Source organism: Schistocerca cancellata, chromosome 8, assembly GCF_023864275.1.
Source record: "Schistocerca cancellata isolate TAMUIC-IGC-003103 chromosome 8, iqSchCanc2.1, whole genome shotgun sequence".
Classification (NCBI taxonomy): Eukaryota; Metazoa; Arthropoda; class Insecta; order Orthoptera; family Acrididae; genus Schistocerca; species Schistocerca cancellata.
In genome coordinates this window covers 345,353,749-345,370,816 of record NC_064633.1, presented here as the reverse complement: position 1 = coordinate 345,370,816, position 17,068 = coordinate 345,353,749, and the positions used below count along the sequence as shown (strand labels likewise).

At 43.8% G+C, this 17,068-nt stretch overlaps 1 protein-coding gene across 1 annotated transcript in view; it reads left to right on the top strand.

Moving 5' to 3' along the window:
- LOC126095564 (nose resistant to fluoxetine protein 6-like) overlaps nucleotides 1-17,068 on the top strand; it is a 586,153-nt gene that overhangs the window by 301,387 nt on the left and 267,698 nt on the right. Inside the window, exon 2 of the mRNA XM_049910342.1 lies at nucleotides 6,162-6,247. Coding sequence (XP_049766299.1) covers nucleotides 6,163-6,247 — 85 coding nt within the window. The 5' untranslated portion in view covers nucleotide 6,162. The remainder of the gene's footprint in view (nucleotides 1-6,161; nucleotides 6,248-17,068) is intronic.

Sequence of the window (17,068 nt, the reverse complement as noted above, 5' to 3'; positions counted from 1 at the left end):
TGAACGAATGGTTACTGTACAATTTGATGGGCTTGCTGAATTGTACAACTCGGTGCATTAAAAGTACTGGCTTACCTAGGTTTAAGAAGAGTTAGTTTCTGGCATGTCCTAAATTACAAACTGTGTGCTTTATCAATAAAAGGTTCAAAGAATTTTTTTAGGTTTTATGAAAGTGTAGAACAGTTGCACTAGTCGAGGCGTCCGAGTCGAGAGTAAAGCTGCGTCTTCCACCCTGCGAAAGCTGAAATACAGGAACTTTAGACGGTACTAGCGTAGCTTGGACGCATTGTGGACTGCTTACAAAAGAGTGTTTCCAAATATCTAGATGCAGCTATGAACTTGCGGAGTACATTTAAAGTAATTTGTTAGTAACATGGGATGGCAGATGTCCAAGAAACTGATGTTCCTTAGTATGCGTAGCTCGTTGAACATCTTTTCTTTGGATTTTTTCAGGTGACGGTAAATTTGTATTTCTTCATATATGTTCATAAAGCATTGCTCCTTCATTGTGTTAAGTATTACGAGGCTGTTTTCGATATTATGCACCGTGTGACCATCTTGCGTATGGTGGGCCGCGAAGCTGGATTTATTTACTAGGTTTCCTCCTTTTGTCTGTGTTGGTCCATGGGAATGGAAAGATCTAAGAAATTAATACTGAATCCAGCTGGTGCAATACCATAAAAGTACTATTACTATGGATTTTACTAAATGCCTTTGCGAACTGGCCTTATTGTAAGCCACGAAATAAGACGAGAACATCACTAACATGATGTTTGTAATATAAACGTTAATTACAGGATGAGATTTTAACAATTTATTCTTCAAACGATCGACGAATAAAACTGCCAGTGTACCTGCCAAGGGAGATCCCATAGCTAATCCATCTTTTTGAATATAGACCTTGTTTCGAAAAGTAAGATATAATTTCCAGTAGTTCGATTATTTCAGTACTTGTCCTAGTCTTGTGTAAGAGGAAGTGTATTGTACATTAGCAGTTTTTTTAATTACTGCTATCGTTTCGTTTATACGGAAATAAGTTTACGTATTTGCTGTCTCAAGCTGAAGTGAACCTGGAGTTAGCATGGGTACAGGGATATCTAAGTTCGTAACTGTTTTTTACAAAGTAATTCTATTGAAACTCTTAGTAGTTTTTTTAGTTTTTTCTCCTACAAATAGCTACTTCTTATCTGTGAAATTAACTTTGTAAATCCACTTTTACTATTTTATCATTCGACGTTGGTTTTCTGCAGTTCAATGTAAACTATATATCCCTTCTTTAGTTTTAGTGTGCATATCTAAGCTTTGTTTTTATCACCTATAAAGGCTCAAATGGCTCTGAGCACGATGGACTCAACATCTGAGGTCATCAGTCCCCTAGAACTTAGAACTGCTTAAACCTAACTAACCTAAGGACATCACACACATCCATAACCGAGGCAGGATTCGAACCTGCGACCGTAGCGGAAACGCGGTTCCAGACTGAAGCGCCTAGAACCGCACGGCCACACCGGCCGGCCTCACCTATAATGTTAAATATTTATATATCCATCACATTATACATTAACAGTTTCAGATCCATTTGAGAAGGGACTGATGTAAGGGCTGAAACCAATTGTGGATTTAATGAAGTTATTGTTAGCAAATGCAGTTGCAGAATCAACACCCTCTGATCATGGAGGAACTAATAATTAAGGCTTTTGTTATGGTTTTTGAAGTAACATATATTTAGGGAAAGGTTTTCTGCAAGTACAATACGTAACAGCGATAGACAGTCACCGTTAAATATGTGAAGTTTACGGCCATGAATCGTTGATGTGTGCGAATGTTTAGCGTGTGACAGAGATATTCACAACAGGATGCCCAGTTACACAGCTGACATCTACATACAAGTGACTTGTTTCTTTGATGGAGAAATTTTTCATGACTGGGATAAACAGATAGAAGCTATCACCAGGAGCCCACTCTTATAGGTACAGAACAAAGTGCAATAACATCAGCTGCCCTCACGTGTCTGCCTGTTTGGGTAAGCACAGCTCGTGATGTGCTCCCCACTCTCCTCCCTCCCAAGCTGCCCCAACACCCAATGTATGGGCATGCACAGTTTTGCTGTCGAGCAATGTATGCAGATGGGCATGGGTAAGATTGCGCATGTATGCATTGCGGTATTGAAGTAGTTTCACATTATGCAATGTATATGTTATGCAGTAAATAGTATGAAGGTATGGATTAACCACACTGAAGAGTGTATAAACATTGTATTCATTGCTTTGAATCGTATCATGTACGGCCTATCAATCAATAAAAGCATCACGACAAACGCGATAAAGATGAAACGTCAGAGAGTCAACAGCTTTTCCAGAGAGTGAATATTTTTCCTAATTCGCATACTGTTCTTCAAATCAATAAATAATCTGAACTGCACACTTTCTAGTCTATGTTCTTCCTCAGGATTCAAGCTATCTTCATACCAAATTTCATAGAAAACGGTTCAGTAGGTCAATCGTGAAAACGTAACAGTCAGAGTTACTTTCACTTATATGATATTAATACTGCTAAAATTTCAATTACGATATCTTTTTTCCATGATCCGATTTTGATGCAATAAACAGCTTGCATAGCGTCCTACTCTGCGTTCAATTTACCTCCAAAAACGTCATGAATATTCATCTAGTAGTTTTGGAGAAGCGTGTTCAAATAGATAGACATGACAGTCTTGTTGTGTGTTGTGGTGGTCTTCAGTCCTGAGACTGGTTTGATGCAGCTCTCCATGCTACTCTATACTGTGCAAGCTTCTTCATCTCCCAGTACTTACTGCAACCTACATCCTTCTGAATCTGCTTAGTGTATTCATCTCTTGGTCTCCCTCTACGATTTTTACCCTCCACGCTGCCCTCCAACGCTAAATTTGTGATCCCCTGATGCCTCAGAACATGTCCTACCAATCGGTCCCTTCTACTTCTCAAGTTGTGCCACAAACTCCTCTTCTCCCCAATTATATTCAGTACCTCCTCATTAGTTATGTGATCTACCCATCTAATCTTCAGCATTCTTCTGTAGCACCACATTTCGAATGCTTCTATTCTCTTCTTGTCCAGACTATTTATCGTCCATGTTTCACTTCCATACTTGGCTACACTCCATACAAATACTTTCAGAAATGACTTCCTGCCACTTAAATCTATACTCAATGTTAACAAATTTCTCTTCTTCAGAAACGCTTTCCTTGCCATTGCCAGTCAACATTTTTTATCCTCTCTACTTCGACCATCATCAGTTATTTTGCTCGCCAAATAGCAAAACTCATTTACTACTTAAAGTGTCTCATTTCCTAATCTAATTCCCTCAGCATCACCTGATTTAATTCGACTACATTCCATTATACTCGTTTTGCTTTTGTTCATGTTCATCTTATATCCTCCTTTCAAAACACTGTCCATTCTGTTCAACTGCTCATCCAGGTTCTTTGTTGTCTCTGACAGAATTACAATGTCATCGACGAACCTCAAAATTTTTATTTCTCCTCCATGGATTTTAATACCTACACCGAATTTTTCTTTTGTTTCCTTTACTGCTTGATCAATATGCAGATTGAATAACATCGGGGAGAGGCTACAACCCTGTTTCACTCCCTTCCCAACCACTGCTTCCCTTTCATGTCCTTCGACTCTTATAACTGCCATCTGGTTTCTGTACAAATTGTAAATAGCCTTTCGCTCCCTGTATTTTACCCCTGCCACCTTTAGAATTTGATAGAGAGTATTCCTGTAAACATTGTCAAAACCTTTCACTAAGTCTGCAAATGCTAGAAACGTAGGTTTGCCTTTCCTTAATCTTTCTTCTAAGATAAGTCGTAAGGTCAGTGTAGCCTCACGTGTTCCAACATTTCTACGGAATCCAATCTTCCCCGAGGTCGACTTCTACCAGTTTTTCCATTCGTCTGTAACGAATTCGTGTTAGTATTTTGCAGGTATGGCTTATTAAACTGATAGTTCTGTAATTTTCATACCTGTCAACACCCGCTTTCTTTGGGATTGGAATTATTATATTCTTCTTGAAGTCTGAGGGTATTTCGCCTGTCTCATACATCTTGCTCACCAGATGGTAGACTTTTGTAAGGACTGGCTCTCCGAAGGCCGTCAGTAGTTCTAATGGAATGTTGTCTACTCCCGGGGCCTTGTTTCGACTCAGGTCTTTCAGTGCTCTGTCAAACTCTTCACGCAGTATCGTTTCCCCCATTTCATCTTCATCTACATCCTCTTCCATTTCCATAATATTGTCCTCAAGTACATCGCCCTTGTATAGACCCTCTAGATACTCCTTCCACATTTCTGCTTTCCCTTCTTTGCTGGGTTTCCATCTGAGCTCTTGATATTCATACAAGTGGTTCTCTTTTTTTCCGAAGGTCTCTTTAATTTTCCTGTAGGCAGTATCTGTCTTGCCCGTAGTGAGATAAGCCTCTACATCCTTACATTTTTCCTCTAGCCATCCCTGCTTAGCCATTTTGCACTTCCTGTCGATCTCATTTTTGAGACGTTTGTATTCCTTTTTGCCTGCTTCATTTACTGCATTTTTATATTTTCTTCTTTCATCAATTAAATTCAGTATTTCTTCTGTTACCCAAGGATTTCTACTAGCCCTCGTCTTTTTACCTACATGATGCGCTGCTGCCTTCACTACTTCATCCCTCAAAGCTACCCATTCTTCTTCTACTGTATTTCTTTCCCCCAGTCCTGTCAATTGTTCCCTTATGCTCTCCCTGAAACACTGTACACCCTCTCGTTTAGTCAGTTTATCCAGGTCCCATCTACTTAAATTCCCACCTTTTTCCAGTTTCTTCAGTTTTAATCAACAGTTCATAACCAATAGATTGTGGTCAGAGTCCAAATCTGCCCCTGGAAATGTCTTACAATTTAATACCTGGTTCCTAAATCTCTGTCTTACCATCATGTAATCCTTCTGATACCTTATAGTATCTCCAGGATTCTTCCATGTATACAACCTTCTTTCATGATTCTTGAACCAAGTGTTAGCTATGATTAAGTTATGCTCTGTGCAAAATTCTACCAGATGGCTTCCTCTTTCATTTCTTACCCCCAATCCAAATTCACCTACTATGTTTCCTTCTCTCCCTTTTCCAACTGTCGAATTCCAGTCACCCATGACTATTAAATTTTCGTCTCCCTTCACAATCTGAATAATTTCTTTTATCTCATCATACATTTCATCAATTTCTTCATCATCTACAGAGCTAGTTGGCATATAAACTTGTACTGCTGTAGTAGGCATAGGCTTCGTGTCTATCTTGGTCACAATAATGCGTTCACTACGCTGTTTGTAGTAGCTTACCCACACTCCTATTTTTTTATTCATTATTGAACCTACTCCTGCATTACCTCTATTTGACTTTGTACTTATAACCCTGTGTTCGCCTGACCGAAAGTCTTGTTCCTCCCGCCACCGAACTTCACTAATTCCCACTATATCTAACTTTAACCTATCCATTTCCCTTTTTAAATTTTCTAATCTACCTGCCCGATTAAGGGAGCTGACATTCCACGCCCCGATCCGTAGAACGCCAGTTTTCTTTCTCCTGATAACGACGTCCTCCTGAGTAGTCCCCGCCCGGAGATCCGTATGGGGGGCTATTTTACCTAAGAGGACGCCATCATCATTTAACCATACAGTAAAGCTGCATGCGCACGGGAAAAATTACGGCTGTAGTTTCCCTTTGCTTTCAGTCGTTCACAGTACCAGCACAGCAAGGCCGTTTTGGTTAGTGTTACAAGGCCAGATCAGTCAATCATCCAGACTATTGCCCCTGCAGCTACTGAAAAGGCTGCTGCCCCTCTTCAGGAACCACACGTTTGTCTGGCCTCTCAACAGATACCCCTCCATTGTGGTTGCACCTACGGTACGGTCATCTATATCGCTGAGGCACGCAAGCCCTCCCACCAATGGCAAGGTCTATGGTTCATGGGGAAGGATGACAGTCTTACAGATTTATTATTAGCACAGGTGTAGTTAAGTAGACATAAATCGCAATGTTATGTGTGTGTGTGGGTTTGTTTTCATAGGATCACAACACATTTGGCAGGTAACCTTAGTAAAATTAAAGGAAGTGATTGAGACTTGACATTACTTTTGTGTTGTGTATGTTGCAGAATGCTTGCGGCTGTAGTAGCGGTGGCAGCCGCCTGGAGCGCTGTGGTGCACGCCGGGCCCTGCTGGAACCTGACCCACCCAGAATGTAAGTGGAGCACTAGTAAACCGTACATTCCCCTTGGAAGCCAATGCAAACAACGGGGCGTTCTGTAATTCCGACACTTTTTATTAAGTTATGCACTAGAGGAAAACTTACTTATCTTAATGTGCATAACACACTTAACTTTATCACTAATGATAGATGTATTTCTTATATCTGTGGTGTCTACTTGAAATATGAACTCCTATATGTCCTATATATACAGGGTGGTCCATCGATAGTGACCGGGCCAAATGACTCACGAAATAAGCATCAAACGAAAAAACTACAAAGAACGAAACTCGCCTAGCTTGAAGGGGGAAACCAGATGGCGCTATGGTTGGCCCGCTAGATAGCGCTGCCATAGGTCAAACGGATATCAACTGCGTTTTTTTAAAAATAGGAACCCCTATTTTTTATTACATATTCGTGTAGTACGTAAAGAAATATGAATGTTTTAGTTGGACCACTTTTTTTGCTTTGTGATAGATGGCGCTGTAATAGTCACAAACGTATCAGTACGTGGTATCACGTAACATTCCGCCAGTGTGGACGGCATTTGCTTCGTGATACATCACCCGCGTTAAAATGGACCGTTTACCAATTGCGATAAAGATCGATATCGTGTTGATGTATGGCTATTGTGATCAAAATGCCCAACGAGCGTGTGCTATATATGCTGCTCGGTATCCTGGATGACATCATCCAAGTGTTCGGACCGTTCGCCGTATAGTTACGTTATTTAAGGAAACAGGAAGTGTTCAGCCACGTGTAAAACGTCAACTACGACGTGCAAAAATGATGATCCCCAAGTAAGTGATTTAGCTGCTGTCGCGGCTAATCCGCACATCAGTAGCAGACAAATTGCACGAGAATCGGGAATCTCAAAAACGTCGGTGTTGAGAACACTACATCAACATCGATTGCACCCGTACCATATTTCTATGCCCCAGGAATTGCATGGCGATGACTTTGAATGTCGTGTACAGTTCTGCCACTGGGCACAAGAGAAATTACGGGACGATGACAGATTTTTTGCACGCGTTCTATTTAGCGGCGAAGCATCATTCAGCAACAGCGATAACCTAAACCGGCATAATATGCACTATTGGGGAACAGAAAATCCACTATGGCTGTGACAAGTGGAACATTAGCGACCTTGGCGGGTTAATGTATGTTGCGGCATTATGGGAGGAAGGATAATTGGCCCCCATTTTATCGATGGCAATCTAAATGGTGCAATGTATGCTGATTTCCTACGTAATGTTCTATCGATGTTACTACAAGATGTTTCACTGCATGACAGAATGGTGATGTACTTCCAACATGATGGATGTCCGTCACATATCTCGCGTGCGGTCGAAGCGGTATTGAATATCATATTTCATGACAGGTGGATTGGTCGTCGAAGCACCATACCATGGTCCGCACGTTCACCATACCTGAAGTCCCCTGATTTCTTTCTATGGGGAAAGTTGAAGGATATTTGCTATCCTGATCCACCGACAACACCTGACAACATGCGTCAGCGCATTGTCAATGCATGTGCGAACATTACGGAAGGCGATCTACTAGCTGTTGAGAGGAAAGTCGTTACACGCATTGCCAAATGCATTGATGTTGACGGACAACACTTTGAGCATTTACTGCATTAATGTGGCATTTACAGGTAATCACGCTATAACACCGTGCGTTCTTCGAAATGATAAGTTCACAAAGGTACATGCATCACATTGGAACAACCGAAATAAAGTGTTCAAACGTACCTACGTTCTGCATTTTAATTTAAAAAACGTACCTGTTACCAACTGTTCGTCTTAAATTGTGAGCCATATGTTTGTGACTATTACAGCGCCATCTATCAAAAAGTGAAAAAAGTGGTCCAACTAAAACGTTCATATTTCTTTACGTACTACACGTGTAAGTAGGCTGTTTATGTTTTCTTATTGGTGGCGTTACCAATAAGAAAACATAAACAGCCTACTTACACACGAATATGTAATAAAAATGGGGGTTCCTATTTTAAAAAAACGCAGTTGATATCCGTTTGTCCTATGGCAGCACCATCTAGAGGGCCAACCATAGCGCCATCGGGTTTCCCCCTTCAAGCTAGACAAGTTTCGTTCTTTGTAGTTTTTACGTTTGACGCTTATTTCGTGAGATATTTGACTGGGTCGCGATCAATGGACCACCCTGTATACTATTAATATGCCTAAGCCACCTCCTCCTTTACATCTCCTCCAGTATTCCTAGCCCACTACTATATCCTTGTGACATGAGGTGCTGTATCTGAATATTGCTTTTTGACTCTGGTTGGACGCAGCATCTGGTGTACGCCCACTGTGGCGCAGGGACCAAGCGGGTGCAGCTAGGACGGGTGGCTGTCGACGTCGCTGTGCAGAGAGGCGTGGCCGCGGACGCACGTGCTCCTGTTAGGTTCCAATGCTCCGGACGTGACGTCAGTTCCGCCTGGTAGTGAACACAAAGGGTACATTTACATTGTTCACGCATAAAAAGTTCTCGGTAAGCTTGTAGCGTTTAATTCGGATAAAATCCCCAGTATTCGACAATTTATCGAGACTGTAGGGGAAACGGTGACTGTTGAAATTCAGTTTATCAGTACAACCAAAGTATGTTTTATTTTTACCGGTTTCGCTCTGTGATTTTAGCAGAGATGTTCATGCCGATACATTGGGTGATGGGACAGCTTGGGAGGGAGGAGAGTGGGGAGCACATCATGAGCTGTGCTTACCCAAACAGGCAGACACGTGAGGGCAGAAACTCTGGAATATAATAGAACGAAGCGTGACGATATGGAATCTTACACTGACCTTACAGAACGTATTTCATTTACAATACGGTAACTTAACGTTTAAAGTACAGTAGTGGGCTGATTAAACTGCCGGTGCCAGAGACAAGGTGGCTGTACAATGTGCACAATAGAGGACGCAACGTCTGTTACAAGGTCTACGGCAATATGCGTTCAAAGATAATGCAGTATTCTTATTGAGCGAGGTAAGCATACGGATAACGTCATATATACAAGGTGTGTGCAAAACGTAGTAGACTGACAACATTGCGAGCGATCTGGCAATGCTGTGCAGTTCTACTTGTGTAGACCGGTGTGCTCTTCCCTTCCATATGCTCAGTCCGAGTTTCAGTTTCGTACAGCCATCACGTGATTTCTGGGAGCGCCATCAGTGTATTTGTGTCCTTTTTTGTGTGTGTGTGACGAAAATGGAGTAGCGGGATCTAGACAACGTTATGGTATCAAGTTTTGTGTTAAACTTCGAGACCTCACGAGTATGAAAAGTTGAAGCAGGCCTATGGGGAACATTTCTTATCAAGACGACAAGAGTTTTGCTGGGGAAAATCGTTTTGGAAGGCCAAGGACACGTCGAAGACGAACGTCGCTCAAGGAGACCTTCAACATGAAAAACTGACGAAAGCGTCGAACGTCTGTGTGTTCTTGCCAGACTGTTCCTCTAGCACAAACTATCAACCAAGTGTTTTACAAATATGTCCCTGAAAGGCTCAGGAAAACGGTGAATCGAGAGAGGTCGGATACTGCGGACAAGTTATTACACTGCATCACGACAACGCGCCGTGTCATACAACCACTTCCATCACGGAATTTTTTACTTCAAAAGGCATTCCTGTTGTTTCATAATCATCCAATTCACTTGATCTGAGTCCTTGTGACTTTTTCCTTTCCCTAAAATTGAAAAACGTTTTAAAAGGGCCTCATTTTCGGATTATGGAGAACATTCAAAAGAATGTGACTGACATGTCAAAGGCCCTAACAGCTGAAGTCTTTAAGCGCTGCTACCAATACTGGGAACGACTCCGCCGGTGCATAGCTGCCGAAGACAACTGCTTGGCAATTGGCTCAAATGGTTCTGAGCCTTATGGGACTTAACATCTGTGGTCATCAGTCCCCTAGAACTTAGAACTACTTAAACCTAACTAACCTAAGGACATCACACACACCCATGCCCGAGGTAGGATTCGAACCTGCGACCGTAGCAGTCGCGCGGTTCCGAACTGAGCGCATAGAACCGCGAGACCACCGCGGCCGGCAGCGGACAATTGCTTTGATTGAAAAATGTAAAAACTTTGGTAGATAAAATATAAGTCTCATTACTTTTCTCACACACCTTATATACAGGGTGTTAGAAAAAGGTACGGCCAAACTTTCAGGAAACATTCCTCACACACAAAGAAAGAAAATATGTTATGTGGACATGTGTCCGGAAACGCTTACTTTCCATGTTAGAGCTCCTTTTATTACTTCTCTTCCAGCCGGCCGCGGTGGTCTAGCGGTTCTAAGGCGCGCAGTCCGGAACCGCGCGCCTGCTACGGTCGCAGGTTCGAATCCTGCCTCGGGCATGGATGTGTGTGATGTACTTAGGTTAGTTAGGTTTAAGTAGTTCTAAGTTATAGGGGACTGATGACGTCAGATGTTAAGTCCCATAGTGCTAAGAGCCATTTGAACTTCTCTTCAAATCACATTAATCATGGAATGGAAACACACAGCAACAGAACGTACCAGCGTGACATCAAACACTTTGTTACAGGAAATGTTCAAAATGTCCTTCGTTAGCGAGGATACATGCATCCACCCTCCGTCGCATGGAATCCCTGATGCGCTGATGCAGCCCTGGAGAATGGCGTATTGTATCACAGCCGTCCACAATACGAGCACGAAGAGTCTCTACATTTGGTACCGGGGTTGCGTAGACAAGAGCTTTCAAATGCCCCCATAAATGAAAGTCAAGAGGGTTGAGGTCAGGAGAGCGTGGAGGCCATGGAATTTGTCCGCCTCTACCAATCCATCGGTCACCGAATCTGTTGTTGAGAAGCGTACGAACACTTCGACTGAAATGTGCAGGAGCTCCATCGTGCATGAACCACATGATGTGTCGTACTTGTAAAGGCACATGTTATAGCAGCACAGATAGAGTATCCCGTATGAAATCATGATAACTTGCTCCATTGAGCGTAGGTGGAAGAACATGGGGCCCAATCAAGACATCACCAACAATGCCTCCCCAAACGTTCACAGAAAATCTGTGTTGATGACGTGATTGCACAATTGCGTGCGGATTCTCGTCAGCCCACACATGTTGATTGTGAAAATTTACAATTTGATCACGTTGGAATGAAGCCTCAACCGTAAAGAGAACATTTGCACTGAAATGAGGATTGACACATTGTTGGATGAACCATTCGCTGAAGTGTACCCGTGGAGGCCAATCAGCTGCTGATAGTGCCTGCACACGCTGTACATGGTACGGAAACAACTGGTTCTCCCGTAGCACTCTCCATACAATGACGTGGTCAACGTTACCTTGTACAGCAGCAACTTCTCTGACGCTGACATTAGGGTTATCGTCAACTGCACGAAGAATTGCCTCGTCCATTGCAGGTGTCCTCGTCGTTCTAGGTCTTCCCCAGTCGCGAGTCATAGGCTGCAATGTTCCGAGCTCCCTAAGACGCCGATCAATTGCTTCGAACGTCTTCCTGTCGGGACACCTTCGTTCTGGAAATCTGTCTCGATGTAAACGTACCGCGCCACGGCTATTGCTCCGTGCTAATCCATACATCAAATGGGCATCTGCCAACTCCGCATTTGTAAACATTGCACTGACTGCAAAACCACGTTCGTGATGAACACTAACCTGTTGATGCTACGTACCGATGTGCTTGATGCTAGTACTGTAGACCAATGAGTCGCATGTTAACACAAGCACCGAATTCAAGATAAACTTCCTTCAATTGGGCCAACTGGCGGTGAATCGAGGAAGAACAGTACATACTGTCGAAACTAAAATGAGCTCTAACATGGAAATTAAGCGTTTCCGGACACATGACCACTTGACATCTTTTCTTTATTTGTGTGTGAGGAATGTTTCCTGAAAGTTTGGCCGTACCTTTTTGTAACACCCTGTATACATTCGTTGATTAGAATCTACTTGTCGGATAACCAACGCATGTCAACTACTAGTCTAACATCGATACTTAGTAAACTACTGTAATTTCTTACGAAATTCATGCTGCTACCGAAAATAGAAATTTATATTGCAGTCATCTCTTTTATGTGTGTGTGTATAGACATGTCATTTCTGCACTGAACGAAATTTCATTGTGCTGCGATATCTGTCAAAATATATTTACAAATATGTCGCCAAAAATATCCATTCAAAGCAACAGTTTTTTTAAAAATATTTATTTTAGGATAAGACAACAATTTGTTGGTATTATGTCTTGAATTCTTATCCATAGCATCTCTTCGAATAACTAAAAAAATGACTCTAAGAATTATGGGATTTAACATCTGAGGTCAACAGTCCCCTACACTTAGAACTACTTAAACCTGACATCACACACATCCATGCCCGAGGCAGTATTCGAACCTGCGATCGTTGCAGCAGCGCGGTTCCGGACTGGAGTGCCTACGAACCGCTCGGCCACTGCGGCCGGCTTCGAACAACTGGAAGAATCCATCCAAGCTAAAGTCGTATTGTTCATTTGATAAATTTTGCGGGTTTTCTTCTTTTACACAGGTTTTTCTTCTTTTTCATGAAAGCTTCTAATTATACCAAAACGTTTAGTAGAGGGCCTTTACGTAAGGTACGGTTCCGCCCCGATAGCTGAGTGGTCAGCGTGACGGATTGCCGTCGCACGGGCCTGGGTTCGATTCCCGGCTGGGTCGGGGATTTTCTCCACTCAGGGACTGGGTGTTGTGTTGTCTTCATCATCATTTCATCCTCATCCGGTGGCCAGGTCGCCCAATGTGGCGTCGAATGTAATAAGACCTGCACCAAGGTGGCCGGACCTGCCCCGAAAGGGGCCTCCCGGCCAATGACGCCAAACGCTCATTTCCATTTACCTAAGGTATGGATAATTTTCATGCTACTATCTTGAATATTACCTGAAGTATGGTTAGTTTTTTTTCAAATGCTAAGCTATTTCTGTACGGTTGGGATTTAAATTACAATGTTCATTAAAATGTATTTTAAACACTCTTCGAGTTTGGCCAAAGTACATGTTCTGACAGCTGTAACTATTTTATTCACTCATAAACTCCTGCAGTTGCTCTTATCCACTTTCTCTTTGTGTTTTAATGTGTGTTTAAAGGAATTGCTTGTCCTAAATGCGACATTAACTTTTTCTCTTGGGGAAAATGTTTCAGTACGATCTGTTATAGATCGTGAATGTAATATGCCTTTTATTTTCGATGGATTACCTGTATTGTCGTGTTCTGTTTCTTTAATAGTTTTCTGTACAGTGTGGTACAATTTCATCACATGAAGTCGTTGGTAATTGGTTCTTACTGCTACCTCTTTTTTCTTGTCTGTAATTCTCTAGCTCTTTCTTCGTCTGTGAGTGGTAACTGTAACATTCTGCGTTAACGATGAATAAAAATATACCTTCTGTGTTGGGTGGGATGATTTGAATTATTTCCAATAATTATTCCTGAATATATTGCCTTTCTGTAGATTTTAAAAATATTAATTGACAAACCGAGAAAATTAATGCTGCGATTAATTTAATGTTCAACTGTGAATGTAGTTTTTGGATACATTTGATTAAGTTTGTCTGCTACTTCATTGAAATCTTGTTTTTGGCGATATATTTGTAAATACATTTTGGCAGATATCGCAACACAATGAAATTTTGTCCAGTACAGAAATAACATGCCTATAATATGGCGCACGCCTATAAAAGCAGCGATTGAAATGTAAATTTCCTTTTCCAGTTGCAGTATGAATTTCGTACCAAATGGCAGCAGTTTACCATACTTCGACGTCAGTGTATTAGTTAAAGTGCATTGGCGTTTCGTGAAGTAGATTTGAAGAAAAGCCTACACCGTTGAACCTGATTTCTACGTATATCAAAAGAAAGAGAAAAGATTACTTGTAACTCAGAATACTAAAAGCCAGATATAAATACACTCCTGGAAATGGAAAAAAGAACACATTGACACCGGTGTGTCAGACCCACCATACTTGCTCCGGACACTGCGAGAGGGCTGTACAAGCAATGATCACACGCACGGCACAGCGGACACACCAGGAACCGCGGTGTTGGCCGTCGAATGGCGCTAGCTGCGCAGCATTTGTGCACCGCCGCCGTCAGTGTCAGCCAGTTTGCCGTGGCATACGGATCTCCATCGCAGTCTTTAACACTGGTAGCATGCCGCGACAGCGTGGACATGAACCGTATGTGCAGTTGACGGACTTTGAGCGAGGGCGTATAGTGGGCATGCGGGAGGCCGGGTGGACGTACCGCCGAATTGCTCAACACGTGGGGCGTGAGGTCTCCACAGCACATCGATGTTGTCGCCAGTGGTCGGCGGAAGGTGCACGTGCCCGTCGACCTGGGACCGGACCGCAGCGACGCACGGATGCACGCCAAGACCGTAGGATCCTACGCAGTGCCGTAGGGGACCGCACCGCCACTTCCCAGCAAATTAGGGACACTGTTGCTCCTGGGGTATCGGCGATGACCATTCGCAACCGTCTCCATGAAGCTGGGCTACGGTCCCGCACACCGTTAGGCCGTCTTCCGCTCACGCCCCAACATCGTGCAGCCCGCCTCCAGTGGTGTCGCGACAGGCGTGAATGGAGGGACGAATGGAGACGTGTCGTCTTCAGCGATGAGAGTCGCTTCTGCCTTGGTGCCAATGATGGTCGTATGCGTGTTTGGCGCCGTGCAGGTGAGCGCCACAATCAGGACTGCATACGACCGAGGCACACAGGGCCAACACCCGGCATCATGGTGTGGGGAGCGATCTCCTACACTGGCCGTACACCACTGGTGATCGTCGAGGGGACACTGAATAGTGCACGGTACATCCAAACCGTCATCGAAACCATCGTTCTACCATTCCTAGACCGGCAAGGGAACTTGCTGTTCCAACAGGACAATGCACGTCCGCATGTATCCCGTGCCACCCAACGTGCTCTAGAAGGTGTAAGTCAACTACCCTGGCCAGCAAGATCTCCGGATCTGTTTCCCATTGAGCATGTTTGGGACTGGATGAAGCGTCGTCTCACGCGGTCTGCACGTCCAGCACGAACGCTGGTCCAACTGAGGCGCCAGGTGGAAATGGCATGGCAAGCCGTTCCACAGGACTACATCCAGCATCTCTACGATCGTCTCCATGGGAGAATAGCAGCCTGCATTGCCGCGAAAGGTGGATATACACAGTACTAGTGCCGACATTGTGCATGCTCTGTTGCCTGTGTCTATGTGCCTGTGGTTCTGTCAGTGTGGTCATGTGATGTATCTGACCCCAGGAATGTGTCAATAAAGTTTCCCCTTCCTGGGACAATGAATTCACGGTGTTCTTATTTCAATTTCCAGGAGTGTATAAAGGTTTAATTAGCAAGTTTTAAATTATATTTTACCGGGACCATCAAAACTTCACGTATAAATAAGAATTACGCAGTAACAAGGTACTTATAAATTAGGTTAAACTGTACACACTAAAGTGAAATACTTAGATGCAGTGGTCTGCAACACGCAGCGAAAAGAGGACATGTAGAACATTGAACAATAATAAGTGATTTAAACGTCAGAGAGGTGGCCTGCTTGCGTTCTCGCTTCCCATGCCCGGGGGGGTCAGGGATTTTCTCTGCCTCATGATGACTGGGTGTTGTGTGCTGTCCTTAGGTTAGTTAGGTTTAAGTAGTTCTAAGTTCTAGGGGACTGATGGCCATAGATGTTAAGTCCCATAGTGCTCAGAGCCATTTGAACCATTTTTGAGGTGGCCTGCTCTTAGGTCCAAAAGTGCCCTCTTTTGGGTGACCGGACAGGTCAGTGTTACGTAGTGCTCAGTAGATTTTGAGCCATTATACTACGTGGAAACGTGCAACCTGGTGCCGACATGCTTCGGCGACGTCGCAGGGTCGCATATCGGCAAGTGAGTGCATTCTAATGTGGTAAAATGATTGGTCTCCGAGAGACGAGACTTCCCTTCAGTGACGCTGCGCCTTGTACAGGGTACGCTGCTTCAACAGTGAGGCGTATGCGGAACCAGTGGAGAAGAGGGTCTTGAACAGCACCGACGGGATAATGGACTAATCAAAGTGACCACAACGCGAGATGACCGCCATCTTGTCCGCTTGGTAGTAACGGATAGGACAGCTTCGTCCAGAGTGTTGGCGTGACGTTGGAGCACTGCAACGGGTGTGGACATGTCCCTATCGACGGTTGGACGCTGTCTTCTGCGGGCTGGATTGGTTGCACGCATGCCATTACGTCGGCTTACACTGACCAGAACCGAGCAACGCGGCAGACTGTAATGGGCATGTGAACGCCTACACTGGCGTGCTGAGTGGCAAAAATACTATGTCTTAGAACGAATCCCAGTTCAACTTGTCCTACAGTGATGGCCGCATACGCTTTCGACGCCTCCATGATGAAGGCAATCGGGCAGACTGTATTGTTGACGGCGTAGCGGAAAAACAACAAGTGTGATGGTTTGGGGCGTCATTGCCTATAACACGCGATCTCGACTCCAATGGTTCAAATGGCTCTGAGCACTTCGGGACCTAACATCTGAGGTCATCAGTCCCCTAGAACTTAGAACTACTTAAACCTAACTAACCTAAGGACATCACACACATCCCTGCCCGAGGCAGGATCCGAACCTGCGACCATAGCGGTCGCGCGGTTCCAGACTGAAGCGCCTAGAACCGCTCGTCCACACCGGCCGGCTGCGATCTCGACTCCTTCGTCCTGAGGGCAATCTGAACAGCTACCGCTACAAAAAGGAGATTTTACAGCCCGAGGCACTGCCCCTGCTGCAGTCCGTTC